The 25,701-nt window shown below is 36.2% G+C and overlaps 2 protein-coding genes, 1 long non-coding RNA gene and 1 pseudogene across 3 annotated transcripts; 2 read left to right on the plus strand and 2 right to left on the minus strand.

The window, feature by feature from the left end:
• Positions 1-989: 989 nt before the first annotated feature.
• LOC106448233 lies at positions 990-4,736 on the plus strand (annotated as a pseudogene).
• A 320-nt stretch (positions 4,737-5,056) lies between these two features.
• Positions 5,057-6,385, minus strand: LOC106448234. The gene is made up of 5 exons (XM_048777431.1): positions 6,093-6,385; positions 5,890-6,018; positions 5,621-5,815; positions 5,407-5,529; positions 5,057-5,317 (listed from the first exon to the last, which is right to left on the minus strand). The coding sequence occupies exons 2-5, from the start codon at positions 5,995-5,997 to the stop codon at positions 5,192-5,194; spliced, it is 552 nt and encodes a 183-aa protein (XP_048633388.1). The 5' UTR covers positions 5,998-6,018; positions 6,093-6,385; the 3' UTR covers positions 5,057-5,191.
• Positions 6,386-11,178: 4,793 nt separating this feature from the next.
• LOC125607914 lies at positions 11,179-14,359 on the minus strand. The gene is made up of 5 exons (XM_048777430.1): positions 13,985-14,359; positions 13,030-13,211; positions 12,202-12,937; positions 11,829-11,967; positions 11,179-11,737 (listed from the first exon to the last, which is right to left on the minus strand). Exons 3-5 carry the CDS (start codon positions 12,461-12,463, stop codon positions 11,587-11,589), a joined length of 552 nt encoding a protein of 183 aa, XP_048633387.1. The 5' UTR covers positions 12,464-12,937; positions 13,030-13,211; positions 13,985-14,359; the 3' UTR covers positions 11,179-11,586.
• Positions 14,360-14,981: 622 nt separating this feature from the next.
• On the plus strand, positions 14,982-20,879 carry LOC125607915. The gene is made up of 2 exons (XR_007338965.1): positions 14,982-15,491; positions 15,637-20,879. It is a non-coding gene; the product is annotated as an uncharacterized LOC125607915 (long non-coding RNA).
• Positions 20,880-25,701: the final 4,822 nt, after the last annotated feature.

Raw genomic sequence — 25,701 nt, forward strand, 5'->3', positions numbered from 1 at the left:
CAAAGATAAAATTATCCTTTGCATCTTTAATGAAACATCATACTTTAGAATATGTCAATCTAATATAGGTAAACATAAAATAGGTATTTTTGAAAATGTCAATCTAATATAGGTAAACATGAATAATGGTACAAAAATGGGGTAAAAGCAGAATTCTCCCATTATTAATCGACTTTTTAAACTATTAAATTTCTCTGGATTTAAATGTCATACAATAATTGTTGTGTGATGATTATTGATTTATTTAGATAAATAAAATAAATAAACTCATCTTTTAACCATATATATATTATATTAGCTGTCCAACAATTTGACATCACCAAAGAATACATATACATAAACATTATTTGTATGTTCATTTTATATGTCATAGTTATGATCTTGACTTCTCATTTAAAGGTTTTGACTGAAATCTTATAAACTGATCTTCTAAACAGAATTTACTCAGAAACTAATAAACAGCCAGAAATGATTAAACAATCGATAGTTATATAAAATCTAGAAACAAAATGAAGCAGAAGATCTCATGATTTCTTTCTTGTTTGGAACTCATGCATGAATTAATGGAGAAAGAACCAGATGAACTCATGAATTTTTCGAAACTCATGATTTTCTTCAATTTTTTTTTTGAGATTCATTTGGAAAAAAACTGGATTTTCACTGCGATCATTATTTAGAATTTCTAGATCCTAGTTTAGGAAATCTCTCTTGGTGTGTTTTATTTTTAGTTTTATTTAGGTTTTTGAATACTATTTAGCTGTCTCTCTCTTTTTTTGGGCTAAGTTTAGATCTTAATAATTCTTCAGCCGGCTCATGTATCTGTGTCTATGCGTCCAACCATGTATGAACTGTTTTAACAATATTAGTGAAAAAGGTAGATGGTTTAGTGCTATCTAAAACCTATATTAACAAAGGCAAAACAGTACTTAATTCGTAGTTGCTAATTTTCGGGTAACATTTTCTTTTAGCATCTTTTATCTAGAGTGGTCTTGTAAGTTCAATTTCAATCATGACACCTGTCCAACATCACATGAGACAGACATTACAACCAATGTGCTCTAGGTGCGCAAAAGTTTCATTCAAGTATGTTCTTGTACTGTCAGATGTATATTGATCTCTACTTCTGGATTTAAACTATCAAATGTTTTCATCTCCAGTAAAAGAAAATCATGAATTATATATACATTTCTCTTCCTGCTAGTGAATTTGTGTTAACTAAAGATTCTTTTGACTGAAGACGACCTTTTAGAGAAATGAACTTGACCAACTATTATCATTGTACAACTTTAATAAGCTTTAGTATCAAACCCCACTTTCTGGTATATAAAATATAAACACCTTTGAGATCTCTTGTTTTGTACTTTAGAAGATATTTAGGCCTTTGATGATTTTCATTTTAAGACGTCTCAACAACTTGGGATAGATTAACTAACTAATCCACCTTAATTGTTTCTTAGCTTTTTAACCTATTGGTTAGGTCTAGCCTTTTAACCTATTGGTTATGTCTTCTTTATCTCCAACAGTTTGGACTTTTCTCTTTGTTAGACAGGTGACAAAGGAGAAATATGGTGAAGGTGAGAGTGCTAAATATGTATTTTTCACTCTAGAAAAAATATATATAAAAAATTGTCACCCAATTTTGGTGCTACAGTTCTCTATCTCTCTCTTGCTGTTTATGCGGTTGTGGTTCTGCAGCTTCCCTTACCTCTCTTTCTCAAGAAGACTCAACAAAAGAGAAAAAATATTTGCTTTTCCTTTTAATAATTTTATCATGTGATTATTATTGTTTTAGTTTTTCTCCTTCCCTTTTTTTTTCATATTTTTCTTTATTCTTTTGTCTGCAGTCCCATTTCATTTTTGGCCTAATGAGGGATTGATTCCCTGAGATTAGACCCGTTTCCGAATCAGGAAACAATTTTCTTTTGAAATGGGTTGCATCAGCTCCAAGAATGCCTCATGTCTAACGGACCAGGGAGCCTCACCGGTCCACCACAGGGAAAACTCCCCTGAACCCGACTTCTCCTCCTTGAACCAGCAACATCGAGTTTTTGTTGATCATTCACTGGGGGCGAGTCACAATAACAGAAGGTCAAGGAAATCGAAAAGGCTTGGTGTAAGCCTTCTTTCCGGATTGTCTGCTCATAGGAACGTAGAGGCTGAGCAAGCAGCTGCTGGTTGGCCTTCTTGGCTTTTTTCAGTTGCGTCTGAGGTTGTTGAGGGGTGGGTTCCTCTAAAGGCAGAGGCGTTCCAGAAGTTGGAGAAGGTATACATATGGTTTCTTGCGATGGAAGTTACCACCAGACTATATAATAAAAAGGGTTGATGAATTTTGTTTGTGTTATAGATTGGACAAGGAACATATAGTAGTGTGTTTCGAGCAAGGGAAGTAGAAACTGGAAGAATGGTGGCTTTGAAGAAGGTAAAGTTTGATAGTCTTCAACCAGAGAGCATTAGGTTTATGGCAAGAGAGATTTTGATTCTACGAAAACTCAATCATCCTAACATCATGAAACTTGAGGGTATAGTCACGTCTCGTGCGTCCCGCAGCATTTATCTTCTTTTCGAGTATATGGAACATGACCTTTCCGGTTTATCCTCAAATCCTGACATTAGATTCACCGAGTCACAGGTACAAAACCGGACTAGAGCATTGTCAAATGATCTTTTTATTCTCTATCGACACTGGATAGAGTTTTTGAGATTTTCTTATTGTGGTATGCAAGATCAAATGTTACATGCAGCAACTACTTTGGGGACTAGAGCATTGTCATATGCAAGGCGTAATACATAGAGACATTAAGGCATCAAACATTTTGGTCAATAACAAAGGAGTTTTAAAGGTTGGAGACTTTGGGCTAGCAAATGTGGTCACAGCTAAAAACAAACACCAATTGACAAGCCGTGTTGTGACTTTATGGGGTCTACTAGCTATGGAGTGTCAATCGATTTGTGGAGTGTGGGATGTGTTTTTGCTGAGATTCTAATGGGAAAACCCATCTAAAAAGGCAGAACCGAGGTATATTACAAATATCTTGCACATGAAGAACTCTAAAATAATTTGTATAATGATGTTTTTTTCTTTAAATTTTGTTTTTATCTTTAAATTGTTGGTTTTGTAGATTGAACAACTCCATAAAATCTATAAGCTCTGTGGATCTCCACCAGATAGTTTCTGGAGAAAAACTTGGCTTCCTCACGCAACTTCCTTCAGGCCTCAACATACTTATGAAGCCACACTCAGAGAACGATGTAGAGAGTTACCAACTAGTGGTGTTTCTCTATTAGAAACTTTACTCTCAATGGAACCATATAAGCGTGGGACTGCTTCATCTGCACTTAATTCCGAGGTGAAGGAAGATTATAGTATCCCATTGCTCCTTTTCTTTCATCTCTAAGTGTTTTTGTATTTTTTTTTCTGATTTCTTTCTCCTCTTAGTATTTCTTGACGACGCCTTATGCGTGTGACCCTTCTTCATTGCCTAAATATCCACCAAACAAAGAAATGGATGCAAAATATCGCGACGATATGTGCAGGTAAGAATCATACATTGCATGCCTCTTTTCTTCTTTGAGGAAAGAGTATGTTTTAAAACTTGTATTAATGCATATGATTATTCTTCAGGAAAAGGGCAAACCTTAAGCTTCGAGATTCTGGAGTAGGCAGGAAACACAAAAGACCAAATAGCTACGCTAAGCTGCCAATAAGACAGGTTTTTTCTTCACTCTATCTAAAAATCCTTTTTCAGCTTAGTTTCTTAACTCTCGGCGAAGGTTTTTGACTTGCAGGACACGTTTGAGGACAAAAACATGCGTAATGATGCGTCAATTACATCAACAACACATGGAAATTACTACAAATTCTCTGACCCCCCAGTGACTACAGGACCAGCCGGTGGTTTTGTGTGGGCTGTGAAAAGACGGAAACATCCTGATAATATCTCCACTCTTACTTACTATCAACCAAGCTCAAGGAGTCAATTGAGCGAAACAAGTGTCGCTTTTGCCAAGAACGCTTTTGGTTTAAACTCAAACCTACACAATGACTCGGTCTGGGAGGTTCAAGGAGACAACGATGATCAAATTGTGGATGATGTGCCTAGTGAGGGCAAGCTTAGCCGCATTGGTGAACGGCAAGGATCACTTAATGGGTGTGGTTTGGATTTCAGCCAAAGATATAAAGATTCTCCGGTAAAGATAAACTTAGTAAGTACTTTTATTGAATCATTTATGTATCAAAGCAGACCAAACTATTTTTGGCGATATACACAACTGCAAGATGGTGTCTATACAATTTCATAAAAGTATTTGAAATTACATGCTTGTGATTGTTGTTGTTGCAGGAGCATCTACAATCTGGTAAACAGAGCATATCAGGACCGTTGATTTTTAAATCAAGCAAGATTGACGAAATTTTGCAAAGGAATGAAAGTAATATCCGGCAAGCTGTCAGAAAATTTCACTTCCAGAGGGGTAAAAAGATATTAATAACTCAAGAATAAACCGAAAATAACCAAATGGCTTCTCATTATTAAACATGTTTTTTTTTGCAGACCAAGATGACAGATAAAGGAAAAAGTAAAAAGAAAAAACGAGGAGAAAAGAGAAGAAAAAAAAAGAAACATTACTAGAACTTTGTGAATTCGATTTCTACCCAAAATATTTCTGACCCCTCTTAGTTTTTATGATATTACCACGTGATAGGAGGAAAATTAAGTATATAATGTCATTTTAGAGAAATCTTAGAAAATAGTGCAAGGTATTTTTCCTCACATTATTCTTTTGCCAGCCAACCAAATACTTTCATTCATAAAGTATTGTCAGTAGTGACTCCTCCACTTTTTTTGGAGGTCTCTCACTCCCTACTTCGATGAGTGTCAAGCTATTTGTTTAGAATGCTTGTACCCTATAGTGATTGTTTTATTCCGGTCTCGTTTGCAAGAGTGTATTATAGGGAGTTGTACTATAGTGATTGTTTTATTCCGGTCTCGTTTCTCATTAAATAATAGATCAGCCAGAAAAAAGAAAGATCAGCAAAAAGTTGCAAGAACAAGTCGCAACAAAGGACAAACTCAAGAAGAAGACATTCAGGTGTTAGAATTTGTGATTATCGATGGATAATAATATATATTAGTGTTACACAACTCGTCACTGCACAACAAATTCAGTGAAAACAATTCACACTGTTTCTGGTTCAATCAAGAGATTCTCCTTTATCAGGGATTAAAAGCGTTGGGATCTGGCCATGGTCAACGAAGTCAATCTTGCTCAGCCTTATACAACATAAGACTTTTTCTGGTAACTCCTCCTGTTTTTGAGCCTATTAACAAAAATACAAGTTCTTAATTAATATTCTGAATTCTTCGGCAACAAATAGTTTCTATTGATTAAATATAACTGGAACATTACCTGGATAGTTAAGCCAAGATCAAGAGTTCCATTTTTAAGTCTATCACGAAAGGCTTCAAGCCCTTTTCTTGATATGAAACTAAACCGATGAACGTCCAAATCAATCTCAAAGTAATTAGGACCCTGGATATAGGTATACATCATGTTCGATCAGGCGACTAACATGGTATTTTATCGGTTAGAAAAAGAGGTTGGTTGTAAGTAAATAATAAACCTTGAAGAAGTTATGTTGAGGGCGTGACAGGACGGGTTTTTCATTGTAAGCTTGTATAAGCTTCTTCTCAGTGGAGTTAAGACTGAGATCATCAGGGTTAACTAATCCTGCTATGATCTTAAGCCTTTCTCGGAACGAAACAATGTTGTCTTTTGCAAACCCTTTAACTTTCTCCATCTCATCTTCCACTAGTTTCTGTTAACAAAGTTTACGTAAGTTGCAAGAAACTAAAAGAAAGTGGGTGTTCTTTTGGTTTTTTAATGGTTAACCTTGATGCTCTCTTGGCATTGCTGGGAGATTTCTTTCTCGTAATCATCACGTAATTTGAAGTAAAGTACAATACTCATGCCTTCTCCATTGGTATCACCAAGAAACATCGCGGCTGGATAAGTTGGCAACTACAAAAGCCAGATATATAGTAGAGCCTTAACGAAAAACACATTTCTAGATTCCTTTAGCGTGCGGTTATTACCTGAATGTTGACAATCAAAAGGGCAGGGAGCTTTGACTCGGCTTTGACGGTGGGAAGCTGTTAGATATGAAGCGTTACGACCTCCCTTACTATATGAGTACACGAGAAGGAAGAAAGGGAGTCAGCAGAAGACGACAACAGAGAGCTGTGACGTGGCACAGAGGGCCACTTGAGTATGCGGTTATGAGGAATAAGGAATAAAGAGGGTGAGCTGGAGATCTTGTTAAACATCCCACGTGATGTGTTGGCTGCGTAGGAACCTTTTCTATTTATATGAGCGAGTATTGTATTGGAGAGGTATCAAGAGATTTGATCATAAAGTTGTAAAGGGAGAGAGAGACCCTAAGATACTCTCTAGTTTGTTACGATCTATTTCAATCAATACGATTCTCTTTCTTTTCTAAATACAACCCATAACAACTTGGTATCAGAGCCATTTCTTCACTGGATCCGATGGCGCCTGGGAAGAAAGCGGAGATTGATGCGACGTTAGATGGATTGAGGGAAGAGATGAACAAGATTGGGGTGGTGGAGCGTTCGATGGAGGATCTCAAGGAGAGTGTGATGGAGATCCGAAGTCGGATGAGCGTGATGGAACGTTTGGAGAAGAGGTTGGATGAGACCGAGGAGACGAGGAAGAAGGAGTTTGCGGCGTTGTTCCAAGCAACGCTGCAGAGTCATATGGAGGAAGAGATCTCGCCACCGATGCAACGTTCGGGAAAGCAGATCGCAACCGAGGAGGAGGGTAGCGGTCTCTTTCGCGCCGGAACATCGGGGGTTCGATCAGAGTCTGTTACACGGGTCGGTGAGGTTCGACGTGAGGTGGAGTATGACGGACGTAACCACTCACGGAACCATCTTGATCATCAGTGGCAGCAGAATGAGTTAGGACCCGATGATCTTCCTAGAAAGCTGAAGATTCCGATCTTCGACGGAGAAAACGCAGAAAGTTGGGTCCTCCGTGTTGAGCAATATTTTGAACTGGGAGAGTTCTCAGAGGAGCGGAAGTTGCGAGTGGTGAGGATGTGTTTCGATGGGGAGGCGTTGATGTGGTATCGTTGGGAACGAGACCGTAATCCTTTTTTGAGTTGGGATCAGATGAAATACCGGGTTCTGGAGCAGTTCTCGACTAACCATGAGACCACCGCTCGAGAACGCCTGATGACGTTGAAGCAGGAGGGCACGGTGAGGGAGTATATCAAAGACTTCATCTCGCTGGCGTCAAACGCGCCAGAACTCTCTGATACGGTGCTTGAAACGGCGTTTATGATAGGGTTGAAGCCGCAAATCAAGGCGGGGGTGAAGTTGATGGAACCTCGGAGTTTGAGGAAAATGATGAGTGTGGCAAAACTTGTGGAGGAGTGGGTTAACTACGGCGATCCGTCACCGGGGGCGCAAACCGGAAAGGGAGTTAAAGGAGGTAGTCAAACGATGTCATCTTCATTTTCGACACGTAGTGGGTCGAATATGAGTAGTGGGTCTGGGCCTCAGAACAATCAACGGCCCAAGACCTATCAAGGGCAGGAGAAAAACGCGGTCGCGGAAAAGAAACCGGCGAACCAGAACTCAAATTTCAACGGGAGGAACAGAGCTCCGTTCCGTCGACTATCGCCGGCGGAGTATGCGCGATATAAAGCGGAAGGCTTGTGTTTCCAATGCGGCGAGAAATCGCATGCCAGAAGAGACTGCCCAAATAAAGAACTTATGGTGCTGGTTGTCCAAGAAGAGGAGGACGATGAGAAGGATCAGGAGGTGGAAGAAGAGAAGATGGAGGAGGAGGCTTTGGAGTTTGCGGAGTGTGCAGCCTTATCCTCGCGATCGATGATGGGTATCTCATCACCAAAGACGATCAAACTCAGAGGGTCGATTCAAGAGGTTCAAGCTATTGTGCTCATCGACAGTGGAGCCACCCACAATTTCATCGACTCCCGTTTGATGAGAGAGTTGGGGCTCATGGCTGAAGAAACGCAAAGCTTTGGGGTTATAACGGGATCGGGGAGGCCGGTCAGAGGAGGTGGGATTTGTAGGAATGTCACATTGTCGATGCAAGGATATTCCGTGACGACGGACTTCCTGGCTCTCGAACTCAACAATGTGGACATCATACTGGGCATCCAATGGCTTGAGACGTTGGGAGAAATGAGAGTCAATTGGAAGCTACAGACCCTGAAAATTCCCAGGGAAGGGAAGTTGATTACGCTTCAAGGAGTCCCGGATCTTTGCAGTTCCGAGGTGACATTCAAAGCGATGAAGAAGTTGTTGGCACAGACTGAAGTAAGGGTAGTGGTTGAGTGTAGGGCTTTACTCACGGAGGAGAAGGGTAAACAAGAAGCACCAGTGGCTATGCAGAAGTTACTGACTCGGTTTGAGCAGGTGTTTGCTGAACCAAAAGGGTTGCCTCCGTCCAGAGGAAGAGAACACGCGATCACTCTCACTCAAGGAAGCAACCCAGTAAGCGTAAGACCATTTCGTTACCCCCACGTGCAGAAGGAGGAGATAGAGAGGCAAGTAGCGGTGATGTTGAAGGCAGGGATTATTCAGGAAAGCATTAGTCCGTTCTCAAGTCCGGTTCTCTTGGTCAAAAAGAAGGACGGAAGTTGGAGGTTTTGTGTTGATTACCGCGCTCTCAACAAGGTGACGGTGCTTGATAGCTACCCAATACCCATGATAGACCAGCTACTGGATGAGTTACGAGGAGCTGTGGTGTTTTCCAAGCTTGACCTACGCTCGGGGTATCATCAGATACGGGTCAAGGCAGAGGACATACCCAAGACAGCGTTCCGTACACACGATGGGCATTACGAATTCCTCGTAATGCCGTTTGGTTTATCTAACGCACCAGCCACCTTTCAATCCCTCATGAATGAGATTTTCCGTCCCTATCTCCGTAAGTTCGTGTTGGTATTCTTCGACGACATACTGGTCTTCAGTAAGAGTCCTCAAGAACACACGTTACATGTGAAGCTGGTGTTAGAGAAGTTGCAGCAACATCAACTCTATGCAAACATGAAAAAATGTGAGTTTGGAAGTACGAGCATAGAGTATCTGGGGCATATTATTTCAGCGAATGGGGTCGCAGCAGATAAGAAGAAGATAGAGGCGATGACAGAATGGCCAGTACCTCGAAGCGTTAAAGAATTGAGGGGCTTCCTGGGTCTCACTGGCTATTACCGCAAGTTTGTCAAGGAATATGGTTTGATTGCAAGGCCTCTTACTGAGTTACTCAAGAAGGACAAGTTTGGATGGAGTGCTACAGCAAATGAGGCGTTCACAAGACTCAAAGTGGCTATGACGAATGTTCCAGTCCTTGCTTTGCCTGATTTCCAGGAGCAGTTTGTGTTGGAGTCAGACGCTTCAGGTAGAGGGCTGGGCGCGGTCCTTATGCAAAATCAACGGCCAATAGCGTTCTATAGCCAAGCGTTATCAGAAAGGCAGCAGCTCAAGTCAGTCTACGAGCGTGAACTCATGGCCATTGTATTCGCAATACAGAAATGGAGGCACTATCTTTTGGGGAGGAAGTTCATCGTTCGAACAGATCAGAAGAGCCTCAAATTTTTGTTGGAGCAGAGGGAGATTAACTTGGAGTATCAACGGTGGTTGACGAAACTCCTAGGGTTTGACTTTGATATTCATTACAAACCGGGTTTAGAGAACAAAGCCGCCGACGCCTTGTCACGGCGTGGGGTTTCTACGGAGCTGATGGCTTTGTCAATACCGACAGCCATTCAACTTCAGGACGTCGAGAAAGAGTTGGCTATGGATCCTGCTCTCCAGCAGCTACGCGAGGAAGTACTAGCTCATGTAGGAGATCACAAGGACTATGAGGTGATCCAGGGAAGACTGTTGAGGAAAGGGAGAATTGTTCTACCCAGAACGTCTTCATTGATTGGGGTGATACTGAGAGAACTCCATGATGGGCTCATGGGTGGTCATGGAGGTGTACAACGTACACAGAAGAAGATAGGGGACATGTTCTACTGGACAGGAATGATGAGTGATATAAGGAAGTACGTCGCTGCTTGCTCTATTTGCCAGCGCCACAAGTACTCGACTCTGGCACCAGGGGGACTGCTACAACCATTGCAAATTCCAGAGGCCATATGGGAGGATATAGCCATGGACTTCGTAGAAGGGTTACCAAAGTCAGAAGGGTTCAACGCGATCCTAGTGGTCATAGATCGTCTCTCGAAATATGCCCATTTCATCAAACTGCGACATCCGTTCACAGCGACCGAAGTGGCCCTTGTGTTCGTTCAAGAGATAGTGAAGCTGCACGGTTTTCCTAAAACCATTGTCTCAGACAGAGATAGGGTGTTCACCAGCCAGTTTTGGAAGGAAATGTTTAGACTGGCAGGCACCTCCCTGTGTATGAGCACAGCCTATCACCCACAGTCTGACGGCCAAACTGAGGTAACTAACCGTGGACTCGAGACGTATCTTCGCTGTTATACGAGTGACAAACCAAAGGCTTGGGCAAGGTACTTATCGTGGGCAGAGCTATGTTATAACTCGTCCTTCCACTCAGCTATCAAGATGACCCCGTTCAAGGCAGTCTACGGTCGTGACCCCCCGTTCATCCTCAAATACGAACAAGGGTCTACTTCCAACGCTGACTTGGAGAGTAAGATGATTGAGAGGGATAACATGCTGAGTTTGATTCGCGAGCACATCAGTCTTGCACAACAAGTAATGAAGAAGCAAGTCGATGGACATCGCAGAGAGGTAGAGTTTGAGCCGGGGGATATGGTGTATCTCAAGCTCCGTCCTTACAGACAACAGTCTCTCGCAAGGCGTGCCAATGAGAAGCTATCAGCCCGGTTTTACGGTCCATATGAGGTTATTGCACGAGTGGGCAAGGTTGCTTATCGGCTCAAGTTACCGGAAGATGCGAAGATACATCCTACTTTTCATGTGTCACAACTGAAGAAGGCTATTGGAAATGATAATCCGATCTCTCCACTTCCTCCTTTACTTACAGCAGAGGGAGTGCTAGAAGCTCAGCCAGAGAAGGTGTTAGGGTCGAGAGTGAGTCCTGTATCAGGCCAAGACGAGTTGCTGATTCAGTGGAAGGGATTACAAGATTATGAGAGCTCTTGGGAATGGAGGAAAGTGATTCAGGGTCAGTTTCCAGAGTTTGACCTTGAGGACAAGGTCAATTTTGCAGAGGGGAGTAATGTTAGATATGAAGCGTTACGACCTCCCTTACTATATGAGTACACGAGAAGGAAGAAAGGGAGTCAGCAGAAGACGACAACAGAGAGCTGTGACGTGGCACAGAGGGCCACTTGAGTATGCGGTTATGAGGAATAAGGAATAAAGAGGGTGAGCTGGAGATCTTGTTAAACATCCCACGTGATGTGTTGGCTGCGTAGGAACCTTTTCTATTTATATGAGCGAGTATTGTATTGGAGAGGTATCAAGAGATTTGATCATAAAGTTGTAAAGGGAGAGAGAGACCCTAAGATACTCTCTAGTTTGTTACGATCTATTTCAATCAATACGATTCTCTTTCTTTTCTAAATACAACCCATAACAGAAGCTCAATGTATTGAGCTATATGATCAATCTTCTTTGGACACACAAACAGGTCAACACCAATAGGAGTGTATGGACATTTGTTTGGAGCTGGTGTCTTCCGTTTATCTCTGCAGATTCATTAACAGTCTCAAGAGTTTACAAGTCCACGTTGAATCATTTGAAATGAAGATACAAATATAAAAAAAAACAGAAGTGTACTTGAAATATGTTTCGCCACGTAGTTTAAAACTTGAAGGAGGTATCTCACACCAAGTTCCTGAGGATTGTTGTTTCTCTTTGGCTAAACAAGGAACCGTGAATCCTGCTTTTGGACGATATAAGAAGCTCTTGGACGACCCTTTTATATCAAAACAGGTAATGTTAAAACTAAGTGCTCATACACAATATCAGTGCCGGTTTTACAACCTAATAAAACATTTTCCCTTACCCCTCAGTTTTAAAGAACTATCAAGCCACCACTAAACTGTCAAAAAAGTTTTCCTTATTAAAATTAACCTAAAATTGTTTATGTCTCCTAGAGTTCATATCCGGCTTTGCACAATATGTACATATTGACTTTGAAAAAACTTACTATGCTCGACGACTTCCTCACCATCGCATGATGTCCTCTTGAATGAAAGCCGGTAAACTGCAGACTTTCTTTTCTGCGATGTGGGAGAGTGTAAAGTCTTGTCGTTGAAACTAACCGTTGGTATCAACCGGCTCAAGCTAGGTTTCAATGTTTTCTCTTGAGAATTTTTGAAGCTTCCAACAGTATGATCCAATAGTTTCTTCTTGTTGTTTCCAATGACACCCGATAAACCATTAAGATCTTTGTATGAACCTATGCTCATAAACTTTTCGGTTTTACAACCGCTATCAATCTTCAAATAACTCTTATGGTATTCTTCATAATTTCCTTTTTCATCAACAATGCACGAAGAAGCCTCAAACTGAACCACTTCACCATTCTCTGACCAAATATTATCAGCTGGTAAACAAAACTAAGATTATATCAATTCCCAATACCCCCTAGTTAAGCGGATCGTGGAGAATTTTAACTGAAGACATTATCATGAACTAAGTTAATTGGAACACTTTCATAGTATTTGAGCTAAGTACTTGATAAACCAAGGTTTGAAAGTTATTATTTAAAGAACGCGATCCCGTCCTTCGTAATGCTCCCAAATCCCAATACGATAAAATAAAGAAACAGCCAAACACTTTCATAAATGTATGAAACTTACCTTCATGTAGGCTGATAAATTCATCATCCGAGTCCGAAAACATACTTAAAGAATCATACCAAGCATCATTTTGATAAACATCTGCAAAACAAAAATAAAATCAACATTTTCAGCTATATCTTTCTATATTAACAAAAAAATCAATTTTCACAACGCTCCCTAGAGATACTCACCGAAAGCGGCTTGGATTCCGACATCACTTGCCCGTCTAATCTTTGGATGAGAGATGACATCAGAGACTTTAGAAATGTGTTTGGAAAATCTGCGACGGCCTTTCCTCTTCCATGGCCTAATGCTTTTTGAATGTGTTGACATACATGTACCCATTTTTCTTATTATAAGTTTAATTTATATCCTGCCAAAGACACAACAAATACGTTTCTATAAGCAACAACTGTGATATTTTTTCCTCAAAAGAGAGATAGTTAGGAAATAAGAGCTGAACAAGCTTGTAACATAATCATCCCTAGAGATATTAAGACGTGATTTTGTAGTTTACTTTTACATTGGATCAAGTCATTGCCTGACTTTGTCTTCAACATGTATTATACAGGCTAGAGCATCGAATACAAAATTCTTTTGAATAATAATATTTAGCCGTCTTCGAAAACATAGAAAACTAGTTTAAAAGACAAAGTGGGACTCATGAAGATTTAGCAATAACATATAACAAGATTAAGACATGTAAGAGTTTTATATCAGGTCAAAAACCACAAGTGGAAGTTTCCAGGAAACTCGATCAAACAATACTATGTCAGTAGATTCCAACAACTTGTTATTCTTTCAAAAGGTCATAGTATGGTGAAACAAAAGAACTAAACAAGGTTCGTACATTAAACCAAACCTTAATGCTAAAAAAAACTCGAAACACTTTCACGGCTTCATACAATTTGGTAGAAAACGTTATATTAATTTGAATATTTTTGGGATATGGAAAAAAAATTTATGTGTTCAGGATCAGCATTTTTGGCGAACAATATTCAGAATTTTCACTGATAGATATTACAGATTTCAATTATAATGAGGTTCATGTAATAACATTTTCGCATAAATTTTGAATAGAGAAATATGGCAAGAACGTCAACATCTCATGCAATAAGTTGAATATAAAGATTCATTGAACATTACATATCACATGGCTAATGCAATGCATGGAGATCGATATCAATTCTTGGCTGAATTGTAATAGATCCAATTATGTACAAAGATCAAGCATATGACCAGCAATGTATAGAATGGAGTTGTGAAAGAAAAAAGGATTTGTTCAAATGTTTTTTTTGGTTTGTTCAAAAAAATAATTTGGGTTACAAAAAGTTGTTATCCGTTAAAATATAACCGAGAAAAAACGAACGATGGGAGAAAAAGAAAGACAAACATAATGCGTTGGGTCAGGGGATAGGACCCTCAAAAATCGGATCCAAAACACAATCACCAAGGATTTTTTTTGGGTTCACGGATCAATAATAGTTTGTTATCTCATGTTCAGCTTTTAAAAAAATAAAATAATAAAAATTTGTCAAATCTTATTATGTTTTTAAAGTAAAAAGTAAAATAAAGAAAAATAGTATTAACTGCCAAATTTTTTTTTAACATTGTTAACTCTGTCAGCAAAATTAAACCCTAAATCATAAACTAAATCTTAAATCCTAAACTTTTGTAGATAAATCCTAAATTTCAGAACTTAGAGTTTAGAGTTTTACTGACGATGTTTAGAGTTTAGTGTTTAGAATTTAGTGGTTAGTATTTATGATTTAAAATTTAAGATTTACCCAAGGATTTAAGGTTTAGTGTGTAAGATTTAGGGTTTAGTGTTTTGCTGATGGCGTTTACAATATTAAAAACAAAATCTTTTTCGTTTTGGCAGCTACTACTATTTTCTTAGTTATTTTAATCTTTTTCTGTTTTAGAAATATAATACAAATTAAATTTTGACCAAAACGCATGCTTGTTTTTTCATTTATTTATCCAAAACTGATTTACAAACTGTTATTTTTGTTTCAAATCATAACAATTGAGTTTTTATGTTTTTATCATCTGTTCAAAATATGATAATTGTTCGAAATAAATTTAAAAATGATATGTGTGATTTTGATATATAGATTTCTATATTGAAAAAATGTGTTTTCATTACTAAGGGAGGCCTATTGGAAATAGAATTTGTGTGGAGTTTTTTAAATTGTAAGAGTTAATAGATTTTTTAAAAGTTAAGTAGATTTGATGAATGGGGAATTGCCACTAATACCACTTTCCTAATACCACTTTTCAACTTTACACTAACCACTTTTACCCTCATCTTTAATGAAGGGTAAAAGACATTTATAACCTTATTTAATGATACATAAACATATTCTCCAACAAGAATTTTCAAAATTTCCAAATTGATCGACGACTCCAGTTAGAGATTCGATGAGACGATTCCGGCGAGAAAATGAGAGAGATCCTCCACATCCACGGCGACCAATGTGTAAACCAGATCAGAGCCAAGTTCTGGGAAGTGATCTGCGACGAGCACGGCGTTGACCACACCGGCCAATACGTCGGCGACTCTCCCCTCCAGCTCGAACGTATCGATGTCTACTTCAACGAATTCTCGATGTTGTGAGGAAGGAAGCTGAGAACAGCGATTGCCTACAAGGTGAGAGGATAACTGATTTTGTTTTTGAATCTCGATCTGTTTTATCGTCGTGCGTGATTTGATTTGAGATCTCTGTGATGTATTTGATTTAGGTTCCGTTGATGCTGTTATCATTGTGATACATTTTGTTTTGATCTCTGTGTAGGTTTCCAATTTTGTTATTCGTTGGGAGGAGGAACTGGATCTGGGATGGGAACGCTTTTGATCTCTAAGATTAGGGAAGAGTATACAGAATGTGGTTTGTATGACCAAATAATTAAATATTTATAACTCTTTATAAAGGTTGCAGAAGCTTCTTTATACATCATTTTCTCTCATCTTCTTCAGACATCTCTTATACTAAACCAATTGTATATCCTCTTACGAGTTGCATAGTTGAAGAGATTAGTTCGACATGTAAATGAGTGTGGTTCCAATCATTTCTTTTATAGAAGAATGAGATATGAAGAAGCATTGATATTTTCAGATCACGTTAGTAACAACTAACAAAAACTGAGTTTTGCAAGTACAAACTCTATTGGAGCTAGATTCAAATGATTTACAAAGCTTTATAAATTAGTTTATAAATATTTATAATTAACTTATAGACTGCAGTAGATATTTTATAAAGTATTACAAATCTATTTATAAACCTATATGAATCAATTTATACATTCTTGTAAATCAAAATAAAATATCCGAAGTCTACTGATTGCTTGAAGAGCTCATCAACTTGGTGCTCCCCAATCCGCCATGGCTCTATGATGATGATGCCTTCTACTCCTCTTGCTTGGCGGTTTGATTCAGCTGAATTCACACTCAAAGAAGACTATAACAACTTATTTTTGAATGTATGTTTATTAATGTCTCAAGAAGCATTCATCCTTCAGATTAAGTACTAGTAACAAGCAACTATCTTTTAACAATGTTTCATTTCTTAATATACTTACAACGCTTTGTCATACACTCTACACCTTATTTCATAAAATAAAAAGTTGTAACACTTCAAAATACCACTAACCTGATTCTTCTGATATGTTTTTTGGCTGAATAGATATTTCTCTAACAGCTTAAAAAGACTCTCTAAACTATTTATAAATCTTTTGATAAAGTCTTATAAAACCTTTATATTTTTTTGTAAACCCTATATACTCTTCAAAACCCATTAAAATCTTTTATAAACCCTTATAAATCTTTTTTTTGTCAACATTCTTTTCATTTAAGCCTCATGGGCTGAAATTATGGGCACAAGTCTTTCGGCTTAAAGCCAAACACTTTGATACACAAGATTAAATTCATAAAAATAGGGAACACGTGCATGTTTTATAAAGAAATGATGATACGTGGCAGATTCTGAGGCACATGCGGACAGTGAACAATGCTCCACCGCTTCAGACCCCACCGCTTCAGCTCCACGAACGAAGAAACCTCCTTTGTCGGACCTACAAATCTTATATGTCTTTATAAATGGTTTATAGACTCCTACAAATAATTTTACATACTCTTATAAATTATTTTATAATGGTGTATCAATTTTATAAATTATTTTTATAAACCCTTATAAATTATTTATATACCTTTATAAACCCTTATAAACTATTATACAAACCATTATAAGTTGTTTTGTAAAGCTTTCTAAATGGTTATAGACTCTTTTAGTTGATTTATAAACCTATACAGCTCTTATAATACCCCTTATAAATTGAATATATGCTTTCATAACATTCTTATAAACTTTTATAAATAGTTTATAAATTGCTTTTATAAACCCTTATAAATTATTTACATTCATCAATAATCATAGATCTACCCCCATTGGTTGATCTGAGAAAGTGAACCATAGATCTTAGAGACTCTTACAAATAATTTATAAATAATTTATATACCCTTATAAATGGTTTATAAAATTTATGTATTGTTTTTATAAACATTTATAAATGATTTATAAACAGTTTCTTAATTATTTACATACTCTTATAAATCCTTATAAACTATTTTACATACTCTTATAAATTGTTCTATAAGCCTTTATAAATGGTTTGTAGACTCTTACTAACAGTCTTACAAATAACACAACACAAGACTTCTCGAGTTCACATGTTTATATGCTGTTCTATAGACATATATGATGAATTCTTGTTTAAGAACTTATTTTATAAAACCTTGTAAATTGTTGAGTTGTATTATCAACAATATCCTAAAATACAGATTTATAAGGGGTTATAATTCCTTAATATGCAGTGTACTATCGGAAAATCTCTCTCTTAGCCGGAACTATTCATATGACAAGTCCAAATCAACCGTATTCTATTTTTGGATAAACAGAAGGAAGAAAATCCTAAACCCTTATAAATAACGTTAAATATTCTTATAATCTCAAGTTGGCTACTAGAAATCTCAGACCCGAAAGTCTTCTCGGAGAAGGTGGATTTGGTTGTGTCTTTAAAGGATGGGTGGGGAGAACGGAACTGCTCCTGTTAAGCCTGGCACTGGTCTTACTGTCGCTGTCAAAACCTTGAATCTTGATGGCCTTCAGAGTCATAAAGAGTGGCTTGTATGATCCTTTATAAACACTTCTAAATTGATGTATAAACTCTTATAAATTGTGTTATGAAGATTATTAAATTCTTATAATCTTTGGAATAAACCGTGATAAATAGATTTATAAACTCTTATAAATAGATTTATAAACCTTGTAAATTAATTTATAAACACTTACAAATAAATGTATAAACTCTTATAAATAGCTTATAAGTTCTTGTAAATAGTTTTATAAACCCTTTTAAATAGTTTTATAAACATTTATAAATAGATATATAAATATTTATATGTGTTTTATAAACTTTATAGATGGTTGGTACAAGCTTTTATAAGCTCTTATAAAATTCATAAATGGTTCATAAATGGTTTTATAAACCTTTATAAATAGTTATATAAATACATATGTGTTTTATAAACTTTATAGATGGTCGATTACGATCCAGCTACTTTTGATCCGACGGAGCACGGTAGTCCACCGACGAAGATGATGTAGTCCACCCATGAAAGCGGTTTAAAACTGATCTCGTCTCTCACCATGAGTAGAAATAGATTAGAGGATATAAGTCTTTTGTTTCCTTAAAATTTAGGTGCTTTTAAAAATGGATATCTTAATAGTGTAAACATGAATAAGTGTACTTCAGATGTGCTAGTTTTGCAATTTTCCCTCTTATAAATGAATTATACTTTAAAAGATATTTAGAAAGCCTTATAAATTGTTTTGATAACCAATTATAAATAGATTTATGAACCTAATAAATGGTTTTATAAATCATTATATATGATCTATAAATTGTTTTATAAATTCTTATAATAAAATATTATAAATGTCTTAATAAAAGATTTATAAATCGTTATATACAATCTATAAATTGTCTTATAAAAACTAATAAATTTATTTATAAACCCTTATATATGGTTTATAAACCATTATAAATTATTTATAAATGATTTTAAATATTTACAAATGATTTGTAGACTTGTACAAACATATATATTATTTATTATCATTTAAAAGTGATCTATAGACCTTTTAAACGTCTATAAATGATTAACAATATTGATAAAGTCCTATAAATGATTTATTATCCTTTACAAATGATCTACAAAAACTGTTAATTACCTTTCTGTGCAAAGCTTCACATACAATCCAGGATACAAGACCACATGAGTCTTTGAACGAAGCAGCTTGTAGAAATTCATATTGGAGACAGGAGATGCGCCTATTATCCTAACTGTGACGATCATCTGCACATCAAGGAGCTTTGAGCCTATCTTTTTGGCAAACATCACAGGATGTGCCAGCCACCGAAGATAATGTTTCTCTTTTTCAAGAAATGAATTGCTGCTGGACACAGTTCAAGATCAGGAATATGTCCATTATTCACAAACTCACGGACTTTACATTTTGGCAATGCACAACGGAATCTTTCAGTGTCTTCTTTGTTAATCAATCAGTTATAAGAATTATAAATGATTTATAAATAGTTATAATGTTTCTGCCAATCTCTATCTCTCTCTTTTTGTTGCTTCTGAATTGTGTGTATTAACTGTAAACGAGCATCAGTGTACTTGAAAGTAGAATTAAAATATTTGATTTCATGTACAAAATAGCTGGGAACTGCACATATGCAAGGAATTTGGTAATTTAAAATCAAAAGAAACCATAAAATAATTTATAAAGGCTTATAAATCATTTATTATGATTTTCATACACCAATTTGTAAGGGTTTATAATTTATTTTATAAATTAGCTACAGAACAGCGAAGCATTACCAGAGATCACCACAAGGAGAACCCATGTAGAGGAAACATAACCAAAAGCCACACCAAGGAGAACCTAACTGGAGACCCGTGAAGAGACACCATCAAAACTCCACAACACTTAAGAAACATGATCTCCTAAAACAAGAGCAGAAACGAAGACAATTTAGAAACTATATCAGGAGAAACGAAGGAACAGAGCATAACAACAGAAAAAAAAGCACTTTGATGCAGAAACAAAGGAACAAAACAGGAGAAACGAGCACTAGTCACCATCGTTGACCATCTGAAAAATGATGCACTAGAATCGATGGAAGAATTATCACCCCACATCAGAGCCGGCTTAACCTGCAACCTTGCACCAGAAAACAATTTTGAGACTAGAGAAGTCTTCCAAGCAACCCGATAGAAACCCAGCCACACGCTCTCTCCACAAAGCTCTTCCAATGCATCAACAACCTCAACCAAGCTTAACTAAACTAAACAACTTCACCAGACTCTAAACATCCTAGTTAAGGCTGCAAACAGGAGAAACACGAACCAAATGAGACCCATGACCTACACCGGTGATGTAACTCTACCAACAAGCCCACAACCACCGAGTATGAAGCCAACAACACCTCAATTCACCGGTTCTCCAACCCAATGAGAGCAAACGAGGATTGATCTGAACCTTTAACCACACAAAACTACTCTCTCAAACTAGATCAGCAGCCCAAACCATCGAGAACATCGCGAAGACAGAGAGAAGATCCACAAGACAGAGTGATTCTCGTAATCTTTTGTCGCCGGCTGTGTGAGAGAAAGCGACGACGGATTTCGACGGAGACAACGACAGATCTCGACGGAGACGACAAGATCTCGACGGAGACGACGGTGGATCTGACGATGATGGATCTCGATGAAGACGACGACGGCGAGCCTGGATGAAGACGACGACGGCGAACCCCAAACCTTATCTCTTTCCCTTTCTCGATTACATCTGGTTTACTCAGGGGCACCTAAGTCATTTAGTCATTAATGAATATGGTATATTTGAAAATATCATTTAATGGATGGTATAATTGAATAATGGTACTAAGGAAAGTGCATAAGTAAAATTTCCCCTTGATGAATTCTTACCCAATGTATTGTATAAATTGTCATTGATTATTATAGATTTTCATATATACTTTTCTTTCCAAATTTATCTTTCTATTATTATTGTTTTTTTGAATTCTTTCATAAAATAGAACTATTTGAAAATTAAATAAAAATTTTGGTTTTTAATATTCTGACATTTTGATTTGTCTTTTTTGATTTTTGTTTTTAAGTTTTTAAGATCAACCTATGAATTTTCTCATGATTTTATTTTAATATCAAATAGTTATATTTCATGAAAGATTTTTTTTAAAAAATTGTTATTTTTAATAATTTCTTTTATCTTTAGTTTTCTTTTTACAATTATCTTTGTCTTGACAATAAAAATGTAAAAAATATTGTTGTGTTTGTGTATTTGTGTTTTTGTGTTTTTGGTACATAGATTTTGAGAATCCTATGACTATATGTGATATTTTTAAAGTTGAGTGTTATTAGTAAAACTAGAGAGAATTTATGTCAGAATAACAAAAGAGTTTAATAGAATTACAAAGTCAATAAAAACTAAACTTTTTGAATAACATAAGATTTCCATAGAATTTAACAGTCCACAAACCAATAACAAAAGATTCTAATAAGACTTTAAGAATTCATTAACCAATAACAATGAAGTCTCTAAATTTTAAAATTTCTTCAAAATTTCACTCCCAATAACCCTCCCTGAATGTAGAAAGGATATGAGTATATAGTCGATTTGAAACTGAAAATGAATTTTCTTTATCATATATTTGAATTATAGTTCTAACCATCAATCTACACTATTTTGTTTTATCCCTATTCGATTTAGAAGTTATTACTATTTTTGAAAGCAAAAATACTTTTTTGTTGAACCATTTTGATCAAATTTGTATGAATTTTTAACTTTTCATTAAAAAATAATAATTTAAAAGGTGTTGTATAATAATTTTTGAGTTATATGAACTGTTTGCATATTTGATCTAGATCCGTGGTCGAACCGGTAGATTCGGTACCATGTATATGATCCGGTTAGGATTTAATAAAAAAATTGTTAGTTAAAATCCAAAAAAATTTGGTAAAAAAATAAAACTCGTTACTAACCCGCTACTTGATACCATTGATCCGATAAAAACACAAATGATCTGATAATGTTTTTAATTTTTTTTTTATAAATTACTCATATACTATTTAATATTACATAAACTTGTTATAATTTTAACCTATTATAATTTTTGTATTTTTTATTTTAGAATTAAAATTTAATTTATAATAAATTTTAAAATATTCTTAACCATTTGTATTTGTCTTATCAATATCTGGTACCAGATGACATAGTAAATAATATTTTTTTTAGTTGTGTATATACTCATTTTATTTATTAAATAATATTATACACGAAAAATGATATTCAAATATGTATAAGATATATGATGTAGGATATATGGTTATAAGATATATGATGTAGGATATATATATGGTTTTGGTTTGTATTGAAAATATGCATAATATTCAAATGCTCTATTTTGAATATTGAATTATAGATTTAAGAAAATAATATTTTGTTTGTTATTATATTTGTTAGTTTATATATGGTTCATAATATATGTAGGTCCAATATTTAAATTTAAAATTAGCATATCTTATAAATATATGTAGGCTCAATATTTATTGATACCTTTAGGTGTATTTTTAGGCCCAAAATTTAAAGGCCATTAATAAATTTTAGTAATCCCTTATAAAAGTAAGTGTATTTTTGGCAAAATTGTATTTTTCTCTAAGGCTATAAATCAGAAATGATCCTGTTTTAAAAATATTGATTGGGCTATATTTAATCAGTCTCTCTTGTGCATTTGATTACATCAAATCCGGTGATGAGTCAAATTTTCACTTTGTTAATCATCATTTAACTCGACATCATAAAAAACTTAAGATCTTTGAGTGATCTTTAGACTTTGATGAAATCTTTGTGTGGTTAATATGATCTCGAGCGTTTTGTTTCGGTTGTATCGTTCTCTACACATTTACTGCAACAAAAAGGCACCTTTAGAACACTGACGCTTATGATTTTATATTCGTTACATCATGAATATCAATACCTGAATCATCCATATTAAATACGATAAAGTACATGACTTGAACACAAAATCAAAGGTTTGACCTAAGCCGTGAACATAAATAACCTACATTGTCTAACAAAGAATCTGACTTTCAGGGAAATAAAAGATTCATTTGTGGAGACTCTTGAAGCCGACCTCGTTAAGTTGCGTGAGAATGGTGTGGATACTCAGATTGCATCTTGTGGAAGTCGTATGTATGTGACTTTGGATCGATACGAGAACGATTGGGTGTTGTGAAACGTGGTTGGGATGCTCAGATTGTTGGAGAACAAGACCAAATTTAAGTTAGATCAGAGCACGTGTGAACCTCTCACAATATCTTGAAGTTGCTGTAGCAAACTAGCAAATACAGTTTTTTTTTGAATTTTTTGCATATTCAAAGGCTGTAGGATTTTAAGTTCGATTAATGAGCCTTCACTTTATGTGGCTTGCTTGAAGTAACAACTTTCCATAGACATATCGTACGTGATATGAAACTCTCTAGTTAATCGGTAATTCATTTAGTAAACCCCCAGCTTTAGCACAATATTTTCTAGGTTTGACATAGCACAGATTTGAGCTGCTGCTGATACTTGTGTAGGAAGCAAACCTCGCCACCATAAGGTTATAACTCTGATGACAGTGACGTCAGTTTATGTAGCTTCCTTAACATGTCCTTTATTAATAATAACTTCATATATGATCTCCTAAAACGTATCTGATCGAAATCCTTCTTTCAAAAGTCCATCTTAAACTGTGTACTTCTTTCTCATATTCACTTGTTCTCATCACCAAAACAAAACAGTTTTTCTTACTTAATATTGACTTCCAGGTGCGAGTTAACTTGACAAATGGAGATATGGTTGGCTATACAGGTGATACTGATGCCGTGGTTGTTTCTTTGAAGGTACTGTTTTTATTTATTTATTTATGCTCATTGACGATTCTTATTTTATGAATGAGTGACTCAGTCTACAAATGGTGTTATACCTGTTTTAAACTAGATTTTCGGATATGATAATTGAAAAAATGTACATTCTAGCTAACTTAGAAAATAGTTGAAACCGCAAAAAGTAGATGAAAGTTTGTAAAGATTGAAAAGAAATAACTTAGGCAACAATATCTCCATAACAATATGATGTAATCAGATTCCGGTTGACAAAAATGGAATTATTATGAAGTGATGGAAATATAACAAATGTTTACAAAGAATGATTGAAACAATGAACAAGATCTAAAACGGACTACAAAGAGAATGAAATAGAAGTCGAAGTTGAGTGTTTGTGTATAATCTTTAGGATTTTGCGTGTGTCTTTTCTTCTCTTTCATCTCTCCTTTTTATACCCACTCTCTCCCTCATTTGTTTTCGTGATCTTCTCCCTGATTGGTTGTTGATTCGAAGATCTCTGAATCGTTCCCCTTGTTGATTCCAAGGAATATCCTTCTGCCTCGAGCTCGGTGTCAAACCCTAACCGACTAAACGAGCTCGGTGTAGATAAAGAAAATGGGCCTATGCTGTTATTGTACTTCGCAAGAATTTGAGTCCAACAATTTTTATCGGGTAAACCCAGGGGGGCTGAGTGGAGGTTTAGCTCTGTTTTGGAAAAGTAATTAAGAAGTTAATATTCTACCAGCATTAGACAGGATAATTGATACAAAGGTCAAGTTAGGTTCACTGGTATTCTATATTTCCATTGTCTATGGGGATCCTGTCCGGAAACGAAGGTCTCTGGTTTGGAATTCTTTAAAGAACATTGATTTGAATAGGAATGATGAATAGTTCTGAAAAGTAGGAGGACCAAGAATACATTAGAGTTCTTTTTTATTTCAAAGCATTGGAAAGAGTGTCATTTAAAAGAAATTCCAAGTTTTGGAAATCGTCTGTCATGGGCGGAAGTCAGAGATATCTCGAGTAATGATATTAAAGAGAAGGTCTGGATCCAGTGTAGACTGGACAAAGCTTTTGAAAATGCTGAATGGTTTAGGCTATTCCCGAGCTCGCATTCTAGGTATTTGTATAGATTGGGTTCGGATCATAGGCCACTAGTAACGAGTTTGACACATTTTGGGCAAAGACGGACATGGGGTTTCATGTTCGACAAACGCTAGAGTAAAAAAAACTAGATATTACTGATGTGATTCAGAAGGTCTGGTGTTCAAACTTTCCTACTTGTCAAGAAACGGCATAAAAAAGAATCAAGTCTTGTAGACAGGAGAGGCTCGAATGTAAACGCTGACTCTAACATTAAGAGATTACAGTGAGAGTTAGAGCTTGAGGAAAGTAAGCAGTGACCGAACTTAAACAGGTTACTGATACTTCAGACAGATTTGGAGACAGCTTTTAACGAGGAAGAAGCTTTTTGGAAATAGAAGTGTAAGAACTCTTGGTTACATGTTGATGAAAAAAACATAAAGATCTTCCATGGCTGAGAGTAATCAAGGAAGATGAAAAACATGTTTCATTCCCTAGTGAATGAATCAGGCATGGAACACTTTTCCGATGAGAAGAATGGGGAGATCATAGTCAAGTATTTCACTGACTTGTTCTGGTCAACGGGAACATCTGATCCTTCAGAGTTATTAAATGGGATGGACCGATCACTGAGAGAATGAAAAAGGTTTTATTAAACCTGTTTCGGACTCAGAAATAAAAAGAGAAGTTAAACCGATCAAAAGTGATGGTACACCAGGATGACAGGTCACTTTTTCAAAGGTTTTGGACTATCAAGGGTCATCAA

This window comes from Brassica napus, chromosome A4 (genome assembly GCF_020379485.1).
Source record: "Brassica napus cultivar Da-Ae chromosome A4, Da-Ae, whole genome shotgun sequence".
In the NCBI taxonomy this organism is placed as follows: Eukaryota; Viridiplantae; Streptophyta; class Magnoliopsida; order Brassicales; family Brassicaceae; genus Brassica; species Brassica napus.